Consider the following 19,785-nt stretch of genomic DNA (forward strand, 5'->3'; position numbering starts at 1 on the left):
TTTGTTAGAGTTTTTTAAAACTACAGTGTATTTTTGTTTACTGAATAATATTGAATAAGGCCCGCTCTGATATATATCTATTTGACTGACCTTTTGCTGCGTTTGAGTTTGAGACCCCTGATATAAAGCCTCATCCATTACTATCACTCCGCCCTAACTCACAATGAATATGAAAGAAGGCCTTTTTATTGCCCTCCGGATTGCAGAAACTAAAAATTAAAAAATAAATAAATGGCTTTTATTGTAGGTCTGGCTGAATCTATGACATGTAAGTAGTATCTGAAGAAAGAAAGAATTGTAAAAGAGTAATTTATGAAATTCTATCAAAATTTTTACTATCAGATAAGAAAAATATTTTATAAATATAGAAAACGACTAGTCACATGATTTTAATTACGAAAGATTATTGCTGTTACTTTTATATCGGAGAAGTTATTATATAAGTTGTTACTAAAAATATTGACACTTCAGTTAGTATCAAAATGATTATTATTGAGATGTTAATTGAATTTTTCTGTTTTATAGATATGTAAGCTTAAATATTAATAAAATACAATGACTTTCTTATACAGTTTTACATTATTTTTAAACTTGTTTCAAATATTATATGTGAATGATATTAAAAAATTCGTTACACGTATTTACATATTTAATTTTTAATAATAATATTCATGAAAACTTATGATGATTCGGAAGGGGGAAACGATTTTTCTTTCAAGTTTTAAATACTAATACAGGTATTTGGCATTTAAATTCCTTGTAATTTCTTAAAAGAATTATAAGCAAATAATGATTCAGTTTTTATCTTTCATTAATCAGTCAATCGTAGAGTTGTTCAAAGTCGTATCAAATATAGTAGACTTAACACGTCATACAAAGAAAGACCTTTGTTTCAAAGTTACAAAATGCTTAGCAAACAGTTTTGCTTATCACAGATTTAGGGATCGTCTATTTATTGTGGAACAGAATTTTATTCCTTTTCATTTTTAGATCTGTCTTCTCTTTCTTGTTTTTATTACAAATACAAAATGAAATCCTTTCTAAATTATTACAGATTAAATTAATCATCTATCAAATATTTCTTTCCAAAAAAACTTAATTTTAGGATAGAGATGATTTTTATGAAAAAAAATTGTAAATTATTAATAACGAGTAAAATCTTCATTAAGTCCGAACAGACTTGAGATATGACACGTGATTCCCTTTATCTTTCCACTCCCTTGACCTTTAACTACCAAAATTTAATAGTATCAATTCCCCTAATAAACAAACCTTCCTGCAAAATTTCAAAAATGTTCGACAAAAAGTACAGGAGTTATTAAGCTTCAAAATAGGCTAACAAAATCATGCCCATTTAACGTATTTACTCGATTACTCTAATTCATTTATCTCAATGATAATCCAGTTTTATCTCAAAATTCCACTGATAAATTTAAAAAGACATAGGCTATAACTAGAGCTAGGATATCCACACACTTAAAATCATATAATTAGTTATAAAATCGTAACTTATATGATTCTTAATAGAGGTTGCGGCCGACGTTTTTATCGCGAAAACGTGTACGTCGGACGTTCAGCGCCACCACCTTCCTGTAAGCTTAGAAGTTTGACAATAGCGTTTGGAACGTCAGTGGAATCATGTTCGACGTATCAAACGCCATTGTCAAACTTCTAGGCTCACAGGAAGGTGGTGGCGCTGAACGTCCGACGTACACGTTTTCGCAATGAAAACGTCGGCCGCAACTTCTCTAATGCCTATTTAATCATGGCTTTACTTATGAAATTTATTTTGTTTTACAAAACTATAAAATGCAATTTAAAAAAAATAATAATAATAAAATAAATTCATAACTTGTCCAACAAATATAAATAAATAAATAGATAACATTAGAGAAAAAAAGCAAAAAATAATAATAATAAATATCGTGTATAATTTTATGTTTAACTTTATCGTCACAAGATGGCGGAATATCATTTCCAAGATGTCGTAACGACGTTGAGATAAACAGTGGGAGGGGAACATTTACAGAAATAAATATGAATGGTTAATTAAAGTCATGCCACCGATAAAATATACATAGATATATAATAATAATGATTAGTGCATCGTTTACGATAATCATTATCGGAAGTAATGGAGGAATAAGCATTAAACTGTGATTAATTTTTTTTGTCATATATATATATATATTTTTTAAATTTCTATTAAAGCTTATGTAACTTGGAACTTCTTTTTTATAGATCGAGACATGACTGACATAAGAAAAATGTCTAAGGTTTGTGGAGTTTGTGGTGATAAAGCTCTAGGTTTTAATTTCAGTGCCATTACTTGTGAATCTTGTAAAGCATTTTTTAGAAGGAATGCCTTAAAAAGAAAGGTAATTTTCAATTAGGCAGTGTATTAAGTCATATATCACATTGTAGTTTTGTAATCGACTTTGTACCACTTAAATTAATTTTAATAGATTATATTATTTATTTAAGTCTATATGTTTATCCAATATTATATACATATATCAGTAGAGTATATTGCATTATAGTATAGACAATATTAAAGTCATAGAGTTATGGCTTCGAGTTGTATATACGAGCCTTCTAATAATAAATTTAAAATCCGGAACTTGTAGAATGAAACACTAAGCTATAACGTGTTCTGCGTATGTGTAAATATAACCCCTGTTAAAATTATTATTAAATTTGTAACATTAATGGATTGCTGAAATATAAAAGAATAATTAAATTCGTTGACAATATATTATGGAAAAAAAATAACATTTTTGTTGTTGATTACTTTTAAACATTTAAAATTAGTAATTGAATAATTATTCCGTTATTAATTATAATGAAATATATGATAGTAAATTTTTACATTCGTGCAAACTGTGTTATAAAATCAATACATAAAAAAAAAATAATAATAATAATAATAATAAAAGGTTTGGATGAATTTATGAAATTAGAAATAGTAATAACTAGTTATTGTCATCGTGATCAGAAACAGTTATGTTTTCATTAAATAAATTAGTAGTAAAATTATAAATATGCATTACCAGCATTTTAACTTAATAATCTATTTTTTGGAGAAGTAATCTTTTTTAACCTTTGAAACAGAATTCTTATCAGATTGACAAATGCAAAAGAAATTTGAAACTTCTTTCATTATCTAAGATAATGAAAGAAGTAGTCTAATGTCTGTCTATCTTAAGAATAACATTTCAGATACAAAATAATAAAAGAAATCGTTGTTGTAAAAATTTTAAATTAGTTTTCTTGTTAAGTTTTGATATATGACTCTGAAAACTAAGTGTATGCTAGAGCAAAGTGCCAAATATAATGAACAGAATTTTAAAAAGAGTAGAAGGAAGAAAAAATTATTCAATAATGATATATAATATCTGATAAAGAATATAATTAAAGCTAATGTAGCAATATTTTTTAACTAATTGGTTGTTTATATTGAATGGATGATGAAAGATTATACAAACAAATTTTAAGTGTTAAAATAGAAAGAAGCACATCTGTATAACTTAATTGTATTCTAAAAAAGTGTATGTACAGACAGTTACAGGATTGACAAAGTAAATACTTCTGGATTATGTCAGAGATATTTAGAGACTAGCAATTATCATAATTTAGTAATCAATTTGATCTAGAAGTAGATAGAATTTAAAATTTACATGGGCTGGAAAGAAAGTAGTGGCAACATATCCATATATAAACCATTTATATATGTCCATATAATCCATATATACAAACCATTTATTGTATAAACAATAGCATTACATTTCTTTGGTATAATCCCCTACTATATTTATTACTTCCTCCCACATGTGGAAGGCACTGCACATCAGTAACACTGCTGTGTTTGTTTATGTCCATAAAGGATCACCCTACTGCTTGAAGAATGGCATCTCTTATGTGAAAATGCTTTCTTTTCAGTGGTTTCTTTAGCTTGGAGAAGAGAGTGAAGTCACAGGAGCATATTGGTTGAATATGAAGAATGTTTGAGTTCTTCCCTCCTCTACTAAACTAAAAACTCCCTCAAATGAGCAACAGTGTGACAGCGAGTGTTGTTGTGCAAGAAAATAGGAGCATATGTTTGGAAATGTTGCCATTTCTTATACACTGCAGGACAAAGATGATGATATAGGTAACTACAGTAGTATACAGCATTCACAGTCTGTCCCTGAAGAAATGTATGATAGAGTATCATGCCCTTCACATCATATATTACTATCAACACACTTTCATATTCCTGGATTCTTGGTGCAGCTTTTTATGATGGGAGATGATAGGTGACACCATTCTTTGGACTGATGTTTTAGTTCTGGTTTGTAAGATCACATCCACATTTTATCTAATGTAATGATTATACTTTGAAAACATCATTTTATGGTGGTCCAATTTAACACTACTAAATTACTGCTTCATACTTACCAATCTACACATTCTACACAAGTGCTACTAGGTGTGACAAACAGCTTTGCTTTTCCTTCCAAATTTTAGAAATCAATAGTGTCTTTATTCCTATGGAGTGTGGTGACAGGGTCACCACCACTATCTTTCCAGCTCTTGTATATTTGGATTTTCTAATTTTGTTATAACCTTTGAATTAGTAATTTCATTTTAAGTACATACGAGGGCTGTTCGGAAAGTTCGCGGCCTTGCCTATATGCGGCGCTGCGATCAATTTAATTTTTGGCGGGAATAATTCAGCCATCTTTGCTAAAGATACGATACCAATTTCCGCTTGATTTGTCAAAAAGTTTTGCCACGACAGCTTAGCAGATAGTCAGTGTGCACATGCTTTGTCAAAAATGGAGAAGACGGAGACTCGTGCGGCCATAAAATACCTGACGAAAAAAGGGTTGACCGCATCTCAAATCAAAGCTGACATGAATGAAGTTTTAGGAGAGTCTGCTCCTTCGTACACCACTGTGAAAAAATGGACAGCCCTTTTTAAATCTGGCAGAGAAAGTGTGGAAGATGACCCTCGCAGCGGACGGCCATCAACTGCTGTCACTGAAGAAAACATCGACAAAGTTCACGATTTGGTATTAGCAGATCGCCGTTTGAAAACGCGTGAGATAGCTGAGACAACAGGCATCTCTGTCGACCGAGTGCACCACATCCTAACCGAAGATTTGGGTATGACGAAGGTCTCAGCAAGGTGGGTGCCGCATCTGCTGACCATCGAGCGAAAACGTGTTCGCACTTTGATGTCAAAGGAGTGTTTGGACTTCTACCAGAAAAACCACAGGATTTCTTGCGTCGGTTTGTGACTACTGACGAAACGTGGATCCATTACTACACTCCTGAAATAAAAGAACAGTCGAAGCAATGGAAACACCACAGTTCGCCACCACCAAAGAAGGCAAAGACAGTTCCATCAGCGGGTAAAGTGATGGCCTCGGTTTTTTGGGATGCTAAAGGCATCATCTTTATTGAATACCTAGAAAGAGGAAAGACAATTAATGCTGTCTATTACTGTGAACTTTTGGAAAAACTGAAGAAAGAAATCGAAGAAAAGAGGCCACACTTGAAGAAGAAAAGGGTTCTGTTCCACCACGATAATGCACCTGCACATTCCGCCAGAATCACTGAACAAAAGATAAACGAACTTCGCTTCCAATTAGTTTCACATCCACCGTACTCACCTGATTTGGCCCCCAGTGACTTCCACCTTTTTCCAAACCTAAAAAAATTCTTGGCTGGAAAGAGATTCCACTCAAATGACGAAGTCATCTCTGAAGTGAACGAGTATTTTGCACACCTTGACAAATTGACCTATTGTGATGGCATAAAAAAGCTAGAACATTGCTGGAATAAGTGCATTGCTAACAGAGGAGATTACGTTGAAAAATAAAAAAAGTTTTAACATTATTTTGTTTGATTTTCTATGTGAGGCCGCGAACTTTCCGAACAGCCCTCGTATATATGATTGTTATAGAATTGGCTAGAAATTGTTTAATAGAGAAATATTTCAAAATAGCAAAATGAATATACAGTGGGCGATCGGTTAACAGACATAATCTGTTCCAAGACTTTGTTCACTATCCGATTTGTTCATTAACCGATTATCGATTTACCATAGGATTTTATGGGAATTTGATTAATTCGTTCTGGAGACCCTAAAAAATAAAAAATATATACTTTTTTACTACGTTTATTTATATGTAATAATAAAAATACACAGTGTTGCATTTTTATTAGTTATGTTTTTTCTGTTTGTGGGGGTTAAAGAAACTGTCTAATATTGATTGTTTTTCTCTCATTTTCAAGATTTTTCAGAAGTAATTAATATCGTTGTAATTGTAGAGATCCCCAAGCCTATTAACCTGGTTTGGATGCCATTTTAAGACCGTTGTTCTGACATCCTCCCACTTCTTCAAAAGATCTTTAATAGCAGATATCAGCATTAAAGATACTGATATCTGCTATTAAAGATGTTTTTCTTTTTTCTTTTTCAGAAGAAAAATATCTTGCCAAGTTTCTTGGTGTTTTTCATTCAAGAGTTCTTGGCGTTCTTCTGTCATCAGATCAGTTTCAGGCTCCATTATGAGGTTTTCAATGTTTTTTATTTCTCAGATGTGATGTTTGTTACTCCTTTAGCTGCTTGAGACTTCTTGATTATACTGTATCTTTCTTAGATAAGATTGAATTGCAGCCTACTGAAGATCTGTTCAAGCCATACTGCCCAGCAACATCAGACATCATCTACCCACTCTCTATCTTTGCTATTATATTCTCACCTTTTGAAAATAAAAACCGATGAAAAACTTAACAAGTGTCTGCCCGACAGTCTCGCAAATACAGTTGACCCCCCTATAAGACAGTAGATACGTTCCATTCTTTGGGAATTCGATTTCTTACGAGTCCTTCCAATCACAGTCCGACACGTGTCAAGTTTACGGACTACGGCTTTTTGAAAGGTTTTCTTCCATAAAATTAATCGATTCTAGACTAATCCGACTCAACATTTCCAAAATAATTATATTTTTTTTGGAAATAATCCGTATAAACTACGCTATAAACAAAAAATTGTAGGATTACTTACCGAGTGTGCACCATTCGACATTGCCATTGCTCAAGCTTGTTTTCGTCGCGGAACAACTCAGCAAACCACGGCCGCGATTTCTGATGTTATTTTTCTGCGAAAACTTCGCTGAACTTTGGAGACATCATTAATATAAATAATTTTTATCGCCGTNAATTTGTTATTTCGTATTCGTATTGTATGCGTTTTAGTAGGGTATGCCATGAGAATGGACACTAAGAAGGGATTTTTCTAAATTCTCCCGCGGGGGGAGAGGGAGAGGATTAAGCTTAACCGGAAGAATGGCTTCTACTGTACTATTTTAGATGCAATTTTTTGTTTTCAACTACGTTTAGTCTTCATTGAGTACTTAGGTGTATTAAATTGATAACATTTCAGACATTGTTATAAATATTTTTATCTATTTCAATTTTAAAAATGTTCGAACTGTTTTAAATTCAAATTTGTTATTGCATATTGGTTTGATTATAGAACAATTGTAAACGTTCCAGAAAATTGATCAAATTGAAAATAGTTCGTTTGATTCTTGGCAATTCTCATCATTCTCAGTGGTAGGTGTTATATAACAATTATTATGGTTGTTGAAATACTGAATATAAATAGGGTTTGCTTGCAAAATCCTCATGGGCAAAGCCGTGGGTAACAGCTAGTTATTGTATATTTGTTCTAAATTATGTAAAACATTCATGCAATGAATCAAAGCTACTTTTTTTAAACATATTTATTGGATGACATGTTAACTGCAGTCTGGTGTAAGTTCAGTGGTGACTACTGTACATCCATTACAAGAGGCTTCGCCTGCAATGGGGCTGACCAGAATAGGAGAGGATGGAAAATGATGCTATGACCTTACTGCTTATGTTAAAATATACAAAGACAAATTATAGCTATTATTATAATGTTATGTAGTCAGCATATGCTGTGTTTTCACTCTAATAATAGGTAATTAATGAGTAATAATTATACTATATCTTATAACAAAGTAAATATAAATTATTCTAATTAAAATCGTACTTACTAAACCTTTATTGTCTGGTACTTCTTAACTATTCATAAAAACAAATGTTTTCGGCCTCAGTCGAGGTCTGCTTCAAGTTAAAAGGACAATCGGATTCCATTCTTAGAATGAACGTTTAGTTTTAAAATATTCGAACTCATGCACGTGTTACATATTGTCATCGTTTTCTTGTTCTTTGCATACATAGCGCAAGAATAGGAAAGCGTGTTGCCATCTTTGGTGTTTATACATCTCCCTGTCAGGCTGGCTTTGTAAATTTCCAGGGCTTCAAGGGCTCTGGTGTGGTCCATATGAAAAGCTCTATTTATTAATCTGGCATTGGATAGTTCTGCGTGAATATCTGGGTTGGAAAAGGTGCGTATATGCTAGAAGAGCATATATGCACCCTTCTAAGTGGAGTGACACCATAATTGAACTACAGAATATAGAATACATTGGCACTATAATTGGCATTATAGTGCCAATTATAATTGCCTTTATAATTGGCATTATATTTATATGGCCATATATAGTGCCAATTATAATGCCAATTATAATTGGCATTATAGTGCCAATGTATACATTGAATGTAGAATAAATATAGAATACATTGGCATTATAATTGAACTACAGAATACAGTGGCACATGGATACAAAAAAGAACTAATACGAGGGCTAGCACATACCTATTTCCGAACACATGATACACAGGAGGCACCCATTACTCAAAGGACTAGTCAGGACCCAACCAGAAGACACAACATTGTTGAATACAACAAACAATTTAAAGCGTTATATAAAGAAATTGCAACTAAAACGAACACCAGTGTTGCATACCAAAGATCCCCCAATATATATCAATTATTACATAATGCAAAAGACAAACAGAACAATCTTAGGGCTCTGGGGGTATATAGTATTCCTGTGAGAGATGATAGATTTAAGAGAGAAATGGTGTACATTGGCTCCACGAAGTGTTCCATCCAACAGAGGATTAAGGAGCACAAATATGACATAGACCATGCTCGTTACACCACTGCCCTATCCACCTACGCAACTGACCCAGATATTCATGCAGAACTATCCAATGCCAGATTAATAAATAGAGCTTTTCATACAGATCACATCAGAGCCCTTGTAGCTCTGTTAATTTACAAAGCCGACCTGACAGGGAGATGTATAAACATCAAAGACAGCAACACGCTTTCCTATTCTTGGTGCTACGTATGCTAAGAACAAGAAAACGATGACGATATGCATGAGTTCGAATATTTTAAAACTAAATGTTCTTTCTAAGAATGGAATCCAATTGTCCTTTTAACTTGAAGCAGACCTCGACTGAGGCTGAAAACATTTGTTTTTATGAATAGTTAAGAAGTACCGGACAATAAAGGTTTAGTAAGTACGATTTTATGCAAAATACTGGTATTCAGATTAGAAGACTTGTGATTATTCTAATTGTTGACAGATTGAACAAAACATTCAAATTTTTAAAATTAATAAATTTATTATTTTTATTGTATATGGTAACAAGCATCAGTTTGCTTGCATATTATATATAAGTTGTAAATATGAATTCACTTCAAGTTTTTTTTCAAACATTCCTACATTTTGTTAATTGATTTAATTTTTAATATTATCAATACATGATATGGTTTAGTTATGAAACCAAAATTATCTGAATAGATGCTTTATAAACTGGTAGACTTAATTATAGTGTGCTAACCAAGGGGGCTGAAGCGGAGAGCTTCTCCCCACTTACCGGCTTGGCTGTCAGGAAATGGCTATAGGAGGGCTAAAGATATGAGTGGGGAGGAGTCGGAAGTCATGACAGGAGTCCAAAAGATTACACAGGTTTAAAACAGACAACACATTTAATAAACAGATGAGAAATTATACACTAAGATAATAAATATAACACTCGTGTATCAAGATATAAATAGGTATTCTAAAATCTATCCTAACCTAACCTAATGCTAAAGTTCGAGAGAGACCTTACATTGGAGAGAGATAATTAATTATGGCAAGGGTTTACCTCGAAGGAAACGCTCTCATATTATAGGGTGTTGGTAAAACACTCTGTGATCGTCGTCTTCTAATCTGAGGTGTCCTTTGTAGGCTATGTGGAGCGATGTCCCTCTCAGGTCGTGCGGCTATGTCCAAATGTGGTGTATGCTCCGTCGCTCCTATTCTGTAGAGAGTTCTTCCTGGTGAAGTTCTCTCAGAGGTTTCTTCTATTAACCTCTTTGAGGAGTAATTCCGTCATATAAGGAGAGAATAGAAAATATTCAAGTCTTTACCTTTTTATGGAGTGGCGATTATGAGCTTCGTAGATCCTGAGGGTGCTGGAAGAGTATTCCACTGCATTCTCTTCCCCCGACGATCGCTGTCCGTTTTTCCCTTAGCTGTCCAGAGGGGTTTCTTCGGCGTTAGCTCCTCGGCTAAGCGCCTAGAGTAGAAAATCCGACCCCTTTATATACCTGATCTGCGTGGGAAAAATCTGGGAATTTGTTGACGTCTTTTGACATCTCTCCCTGATTTATTACCGTCTCCCGCGCCGTCGGAAAACTTATTTCCTTATATAGTCATTTTTGTCCGGTCGCTCGGACGTATGGGGGTCACGTGACATTGTGGTCCCTCGTCGATGACCTTCGGACGATGAAAGTCACCCTCGCTAACTACGCAGTTCATTGTTCGGGGTCTATTCCTCGGGCAACGGGGTGATAACGGGAGTAATAACGGAAATATAAAAAAAAACTCTCATAAGAGAGTCAGATTTTCACAATAGTAATTAATAAATTTTGACAAATTTTTAAATGTGTAACAATTTTAGGTATTTTATTGAAAAAATAACTATAATATTTACATGAAAATTTTCAAGTATTTAACATAACTTGAAGGCTTGGTGATAAAATATTTATTCAGAATAAACCATCTTAAAGTATAGATCCATCTCAAATTAAAATAGAAATAAACATAAACTTATTTGCATGAATTGAACAGAGTGTCATTATCATTATTTTGAAATTTTAACTGTTTCAAATGAACAAAGTTTTAAAATCAAACAGTATTGGACTTCTGGAAGAAGACTGTCTCTTGGTTTGTTTAAAGTAAGAGTCTATAAAACAACATGATTGTATTTTACAGTCAATATAACTAAATTACAACAATACAAATAAAAATAGTAAACTTATGTTAAATACATTATAAATTGTAACCTAGTTATACATTTTGTTATTTATATTTAAAACAAAATATTACACAATTGCCATTAAATGGTACTAACATCCAGACTTTAACTTTTCAATCTCAGTAATGCCCAAATCCAATGGTTGGTGTTTCTTTCTTGTAAGTTCACTAATATATCTTTGAAAATAGTAATAAATAAATCTTGAATTGGAGTGGTGTTAAGCTTGAATAAAGATATAATATATTTATCTTATTACAATAGATCCTCACATTCTTACAGGTCTGTTTTTCATCTGTCTCTTTCTGCTAAATTTTCACTTTTCTCATTGACAGAGAAAATATGCATTACCTCTATAAACATAGGCATCTGCAAAGGGACAAATGGGGTGCATGCCTCCCTGAAATTGAGAAAAAATTCCACAAATTATAATCATAAAACTGATTGAAATATGCAACCTTATACCTTCAGCCATGGAGCACTTCATCTGTTTTACAAAGTCCAAAAAATTGAAATAACTAAATTAAAAAATTTATTGATGTAATTATTTGTCTCCAAACTATAGGTATGAGTGTCCACAGAAAGTTTTTTGGGGGGGCAATCCCAGAAAGCTTTCTGTGGACACTCATAACTACAAATCTCTTTTGTTGTCTCCATCTCTTAGAGCAGGGATGGGTGACCTTTTTCTATGTAGGGGCCACATTTCAAAACTTTTGAACTGATGCAGGCCACATATAAGAGAAAAGAGGAAAAAAAATGTTGGTAAATCACAATTATTTATTCATATATAATTATAAATTAGCATAGATATACTTAATTTAGCTTCTGGCGCAGATGTAAACATAATATTTTGTAATTATTTGGATAAATATTAATCACTGCTATTTTTAAATTAGATTTAATGTGTCTATTAGCCATTTCTTGTTTTAATTTTTAATACATTTATTGTGGAAAAACTACTCACATACTTAAGTTGTAGAAAATAACTTTTGAATTTTTGCTGCATACTTCCTTAAGCTGGAAAATTTATATATTTGTTCATATTTTATGTGACGCGGAGCGTGGGTTGCCCATCACTGTCTTAGAGCAGTGATTCTCAGTGTATTATGGCACATTTCCATATCACAAGAGATGGCTAAGTATGTGTAAATATTAAAGTATACATTATGTAAATAAAGTTTTTCTCATTTTTAAAGATTTATTATTTCCATGATCAACTAATAGCTAGGCTGTCCTAAGGTGATTGTGAGTTGTAAACCAAAAATATTTGAGAACCACTATTTTAGAAAAATATTGTATTCTTGCTTTTGAGAGCTCTAGTGTTCTTTGTTTTAATTTCTTAGAATATAAAATACTATTGGCTGTGTTAATGTTACTATTTATATTAAAATAATAAATAAGATATTTTTTAACATAAATTAACCTGACTGGGAATAACATCTATTCAAACAGAATACAAATAGCATTTTTATTATAATACTGTTTTCAAAATACTGTAAAAATCAATTATTGAATAAAACAAATAAACAAAAATAACAACGAAAGATCACTTTTCTGAAAGTTGCACTTGTCATAAATCACAGTACTACTACTAATGTACTGAACAAGATTGTTTAAGATGACCAAAAACATTTGGAAACTAAAATTACACTGCAGTTTCAAAGATTTGAGTAATAGTACTGTGGTTTATAACAAAAGATCAAGTTTCAATAGCCATTTCTTTACCCACTTTATATATCTGTTACGTCTTAACAAGTAATTAAGTATTGTATAATGAATACTGAGCATACAAGCATCAGCATACTTATTACTCAGAAGTAATGAGTTTACTCCTGAATAACAGATACACTTCACTAAAACAGATATATACTCATTATAAAGAGAATATGTGAGTAATATTAATAATAAACATTTTGTATAATTATATGCCAACTATAACTTTTGATTATATTTATCACATATATGATGCTTATTTTGCATTTGTTGTTTGGGTTAAAAATTTATGTATTATAATTTTTTTCAGTAGTGCAGAAAGCTTTCAGAGAAGTGAAAGTTTTGATATTTTGATTTTGTATATTGAATTACAATGAGATAAACTAATTTCCAATAAGATCAGAGATGCTTTTGTCTTGTCTCTGTAATTTGACAAATGATGACTGTCTTCAAGTGTTTCTAAAAAGTAGTTGTAAAAAGTTTTTGCAAAATATTTAGTATAAGGATAAAGCATTTTTGTCATTGCCAAATGCTTTCATTTGAAATATTTTGCAATGATAAATATATGTATTTATCCTTTATATAAACTCTTTTTTATAAGTATTTAATAACAATGATAGATAGTCTTTTTTTTAATCTTTCTAAATTATACACATATACATAATAAACTTCCCAAAGTTTGTTAAATTGATACTCAACCAAACAATCGCCATAATTAATCGGATTATAAATTTGCTATTATTAAAAGTTAAACTAAAGTTTAAATATGTCTGGAAGCGAAAAATTGCTCAGAGGTCTGGATGGCATAACTGGCAAGCACACTGCACAGTAAGCAGAGGTTCTAGTCTTGCTCTGGGCTAGTTCTTTTCCTCCAGGCAGTCCTAAATTATTAAAAATTATAATTATTAATTTAGATAAGAGATGATGCCTAATGTCTACTTCTAATACCAAATTACCTTATATCTAATCATTGATAATAGCAAATTTATAGCCTGTTAATTACAAAGATCATTTGGTTGAATATAAATTATATACATTTTACTTTTGTAGAAAGATAAATAAATAAACAATGAAATAATTTTGGATATTATTAATTTTTTTATGGATATGAAATCAATATATTCCATTTCATATTGCCATATTACTACTATTCTGCAATTATATAAAATAAAATTATAGAAACTTGTATTTAATTCTGTTTATAACTCATTCTTGATTTATTTAATGTTGTATCATTGAATAAATCAAGAATGAGTTATAAACAGAATATAAATTTAAATATTTTTTGATTTTTTATTTAATTTTGCTACAATAGTTTTTATTTTTAATATATTGTACAAATANTTAAACAAATATATATATATATATATATATGATGTTTATAGAAATTTGTTGTTGTTCTCTTCCAGGAATTTAAATGTCCTTTTAATGAAAATTGTAAGGTGGATATTATTACACGAAGATTTTGCCAAAAATGTCGTTTAAAAAAGTGTTTCGAGATTGGCATGAAAAAAGAATGGATAATGTCCGAAGAAGAAAAGCAAAATAAAAGAGCAAAAATTGAAAAAAATAAAAGTAAAAAAAAATTATCCCGTAGAAATTATAAATCACATAATCCCAATAATGGTGCATCCAGAGAAAAGTCCTTGTCTAGTCCATTATCTCCTATTTGTGTTTCTAATGATAAATATAACTGCAAACTACAACAAAGTTCTTTACAGCAATCTAAAGAATTGACAGACACAAAAAATATATTATTTAATAATTCATCCAGCCATCTTACTTCAATAAAATCAGAAGATATTAATAATGAGATTAATAGTAGTCATATACCTGTATTATCTAATAATTCATCAGATACAGAAGTGAAGTCAGATAATTCTAATTTAAAAATTAATGATGATCATTTCTCAATTTCTTCTGATTCTACTGATACATCATCATGTGTGTCTAAAAATACTTCAGATGAAAATAAATTTTTTGAAATATCTCATATCAAACCTGAAATTATGTGTAGAATATCAAATGAGATAACAGACATGAGTGTTGAATTTGAAAGTCAGTCTTCATTTTCAGGATCTCATCAAATTGTCACTAGTCTTTTATCTGAAAAAGATGATATTTATGTTCCATGTTCGTCTCAAACAAACAGAAGTTTAAATTTGAGTAGATCAGAAACAAATACAAAAGCACTAGGCGAGTTAGAGACTAATAAACTTCAAGAATTAGTGATGGCTAATGAAATTTTAAAAATGCCATTATCATGTTGGGTGCCTGATCCAAATTTGTTAGATGTAATCAATATGACTGATCTTGCAATTCGTAGATTAATAAAGATGTCAACTAGGATTTCTGGTTTTAAAATTTTATGTCAGGATGATCAGATAGCATTGTTAAAAGGTGGATGTACAGAATTGATGATTTTGCGTTCAGTGATGTTATATGATCCAGAAAAAGAATGTTGGAAAGGACCAGGAGGACCAAAAGTGTCTATTAAAATGGATATATTGAAAGAAGCAAAAGGAAATTTATATGAAGAACATAAAAAGTTTATAAATTCATTTCATCCAAGTTGGAGAAATGATGAAAATATCATGCTTCTTTTAAGTGCAATAACATTGTTTTCACCTCATCGTCCTTGTACTATACATAAAGATGTTATTCAAATGGAACAAGAAATTTATTATTATCTGTTGCAAAAGTATTTAAATACAATATATTCAGAAAATGAAGCTAATTCAATATATATAAAGTTAATGGATATTTTAAAAGATCTTCATATTTTAAATGAAGAAAATGTGAAAGTTTATCTTGATGTAAATCCAAAAGATGTGGAACCATTATTGATTGAAATATTTGATTTAAAACATTAAATTGAAATATTTTAAATATTTAATTTGAATGTACTGTACAATATTTGAATTGAACAGATTTATTTACACACAAATCTTAAAATTGTTCAAAACACTGAAAGCAATCACTATTAAATATTAATATAACTTATATATATTCATACTTGGATGATCATAATCCATTAACTTCCTGCCACTTAATATTTACTGACATATTTTTAATAAATAATATTTATTGAATGCAACCTCTTGCCAAGAATTAAGATGAAAAATTTTATCCTTATCGAAATACAAAAGTATTTAGCAGAACATAGAATGATTGCAAAATGGAATTTATAGCCTTTAAAATAATGTATATTTTGTTGTTATTGATCTTTTGATTGATGATTAATTCACTTGGAAGGCAGATACTTAAATAAATTTTAGTGCCATATCAGTTCAGTTTATTGAAATTTTTGGAAATAAAATAGCAATTAGAGCTATTAAACTAAGAAGAAAAACAAATAGTATATTGACTATCTGAAATAATTGGAATGAGGAAATTTGGATTAATTTATAACAACTAATTAATAATAGTTGAAGTAACAATGAAACATTTATGTTCAAAACAAATATTTTTGTCAAAATTTGTGCCTATATATATATGTCTTCTGAATAATGTTTTATCTTACATAAGTTCAAATTAAAGTTAGTAACTAATTTTTTTTATATAGCTTTAATAATAAATTTATGTTTTTATATAAATACTTGGAAAAGTTTACATGGTACCTTTTTTAATGGTTATTTGGATAACTGATGTTTTACTGTATTTGTGATTTCATTTCATAGCCTATAAAACTTACGAAAAATTAATCTTTCTTATAAGCTATTTGATACTAAAAAATGTCAGATAATAATCAAAAACATCGAATATTACTAATTTAATTTATCTATATGATTTGATTGTTTTAGATTTGATCTACTAATTTGTTTTTATTTAATAGGACTTGTTTGCAATTTTATGTTGCATTTTGAATAAAGTATGTTTGTAAAACATACAGGTAAAAGAGAATTTTGAAAGATTTATTTTACAGTTTATCATTATAAAAATTATTGAAAAGTTTTTAACAGTAACTGTAAAAAATAATCACGTAAAACTGATATATAAACTTTATTGATTTTATATAAATTCATCAGTTTTATATCTGTTATTGTTGTTTAGTATTATTTAATTATATACAATTTTAAAAGTATTTTAAAGTTATTTTTAAACATTTGAGTTCTTGTAAATTATGTAAAATTCTGAATATATAAAGCTAGATGATATGCAGTTATATCATTGACTTGATAACTTTATGATAAAATATTTATCTTATGAATGTGTATTAATTTGTAAATGGAAAATGATAAATGTATATGAACATTGAATATACAATTGAATTTTTTCTTCTTCACGTTTTTTANGATTAATTTATAACAACTAATTAATAATAGTTGAAGTAACAATGAAACATTTATGTTCAAAACAAATATTTTTGTCAAAATTTGTGCCTATATATATATGTCTTCTGAATAATGTTTTATCTTACATAAGTTCAAATTAAAGTTAGTAACTAATTTTTTTTATATAGCTTTAATAATAAATTTATGTTTTTATATAAATACTTGGAAAAGTTTACATGGTACCTTTTTTAATGGTTATTTGGATAACTGATGTTTTACTGTATTTGTGATTTCATTTCATAGCCTATAAAACTTACGAAAAATTAATCTTTCTTATAAGCTATTTGATACTAAAAAATGTCAGATAATAATCAAAAACATCGAATATTACTAATTTAATTTATCTATATGATTTGATTGTTTTAGATTTGATCTACTAATTTGTTTTTATTTAATAGGACTTGTTTGCAATTTTATGTTGCATTTTGAATAAAGTATGTTTGTAAAACATACAGGTAAAAGAGAATTTTGAAAGATTTATTTTACAGTTTATCATTATAAAAATTATTGAAAAGTTTTTAACAGTAACTGTAAAAAATAATCACGTAAAACTGATATATAAACTTTATTGATTTTATATAAATTCATCAGTTTTATATCTGTTATTGTTGTTTAGTATTATTTAATTATATACAATTTTAAAAGTATTTTAAAGTTATTTTTAAACATTTGAGTTCTTGTAAATTATGTAAAATTCTGAATATATAAAGCTAGATGATATGCAGTTATATCATTGACTTGATAACTTTATGATAAAATATTTATCTTATGAATGTGTATTAATTTGTAAATGGAAAATGATAAATGTATGAACATTGAATATACAATTGAATTTTTTCTTCTTCACGTTTTTTAATTACATTAAAGAAGTTCTCTCCAGCTGAATTATATTTTTGGTTTTATTACCACTTCAAGAAGTGGATAAATGAAAATAAATTTGACAGATGATAAAACTAGAAAGAGAATTCTGATAAAAGAAGAGGATTTTTTCCTTTCATGTATTAAGAAATATTATTAATAATGTTGAAATATTATGTGAAAAAGAATTTTTAAGTTTGTTGATAATTTAGTTTGAGGTGAATGCCTGCAATAATCTTACAAAAACATTTTAACACACTGAAAACAGATATCAACAGTTACGTTGGATGTTTGAAAGTAAAATTGTATATTATTTTGATGTATTTTATTACTAAGCATTTATAATAAAAATGGTTATTATTTGAATTGCTTATTGTGAGAAAAAGAATATTATGAAATAAAAGTAATTAAAAAGCAGACTATTTGTATGATTTTTAAATTCTTGATTTGTATTGATAGAATTGCAAAGAGAGCAGGATACTAAAGTTTGAGAAGATAGAACTAGAATAGATGTAATCTCATACTGGTAAATGATAAATTTGTTAATTTTATGTATGGACTAATTGATGGATAAAATATTTTATCCAAAATAGGTCTAGAGACTTAACCAATAAATATCCTGCAAAAATTTAGTTTTAAATTACATTAAAATCTAATCAAAGCAGGATATCAATACCTAAACGTTTCAAGTAAATATACAATCTCAAGTATTGGAAATGCTGGGTTATTCCATATGATAGTTGCGTATAAATAGGCTATATATATATACATCAGTGACGTGCCGTGACATTTGATGATAGGGAAGCTGCGTTTCTGTAAGAAGCCGACTTCCAGGGGCAATCGGTTAATTTTGCGTCAATGGTTCATTCGTATTCGTTTGTTCGATAAGCCAGTAAAAACCGTACACTTCTATAAATGTATTTTTAATAGATTATCTGATGTACTTAATAAATAAACAAGTTTAATATAATTATCTCTGTTATTAGATTCAATAGATTCCATATGCCCTCTAAATGCCAATTCTTGCTTTGATAAAAAAAAAAAAAAAAACATATATCTAAACGAATAGATGTTATATCTATTAGCCGTAACTGTCTTGTTATAATTTTCAATATTTATATTATTTACTAATGTTAAATTCTATTCTGCTTAGATTACAGTACAAGAATTGTACGCGTTTTTTACTGCATCCCCTTATAGAAGGGATATACTAAATCGTATTATCGCTAGTTTAACATTGAAATCTGTAAGTAATACAAGATGGGAGAACAGAATGAATATATAAAATATTTTAATGGATTTTTTTTACTCCCGTCAAATATACAGAACTATCGTAAAAACGTACCGGTAAATTTTTGCTCCAGGCGCAATGATTTTACTGCGCCTGGAGCAAATTTTACTAATTTGCTCCAGGCGCAATGATAAAACGATTCTTGGACCAAGTGAACTCTAACCAACATGGCTTAAAACTTAACCTGGAGCAAATTAGTAACAAGGAACTACACTTCTTGGACGTTAGCATTGAATTTAAGAATGGAACTTTATGCACGAAGGTCTACATCAAGCCCACGCATGATCCGATGTATATTCCGGCAAATTCTAATGACCCAACGGTTTATAAACTATCCGCATTTAGGGC

At 29.7% G+C, this 19,785-nt stretch overlaps 1 protein-coding gene across 1 annotated transcript; it reads left to right on the plus strand.

Annotated features, from left to right (window-relative positions):
- Positions 1-1,970: 1,970 nt before the first annotated feature.
- LOC111618469 (nuclear hormone receptor HR96-like) lies at positions 1,971-16,877 on the plus strand. Its single transcript, XM_023360011.1, has 3 exons — positions 1,971-2,156; positions 2,242-2,378; positions 14,364-16,877. The coding sequence occupies exons 2-3, from the start codon at positions 2,250-2,252 to the stop codon at positions 15,825-15,827; spliced, it is 1,593 nt and encodes a 530-aa protein (XP_023215779.1). The 5' UTR covers positions 1,971-2,156; positions 2,242-2,249; the 3' UTR covers positions 15,828-16,877.
- The last annotated feature ends 2,908 nt before the right edge of the window (positions 16,878-19,785 follow it).

Source organism: Centruroides sculpturatus, unplaced genomic scaffold (assembly GCF_000671375.1).
Source record: "Centruroides sculpturatus isolate CEXI.00-Female unplaced genomic scaffold, Cexi_2.0 scaffold5, whole genome shotgun sequence".
Classification (NCBI taxonomy): Eukaryota; Metazoa; Arthropoda; class Arachnida; order Scorpiones; family Buthidae; genus Centruroides; species Centruroides sculpturatus.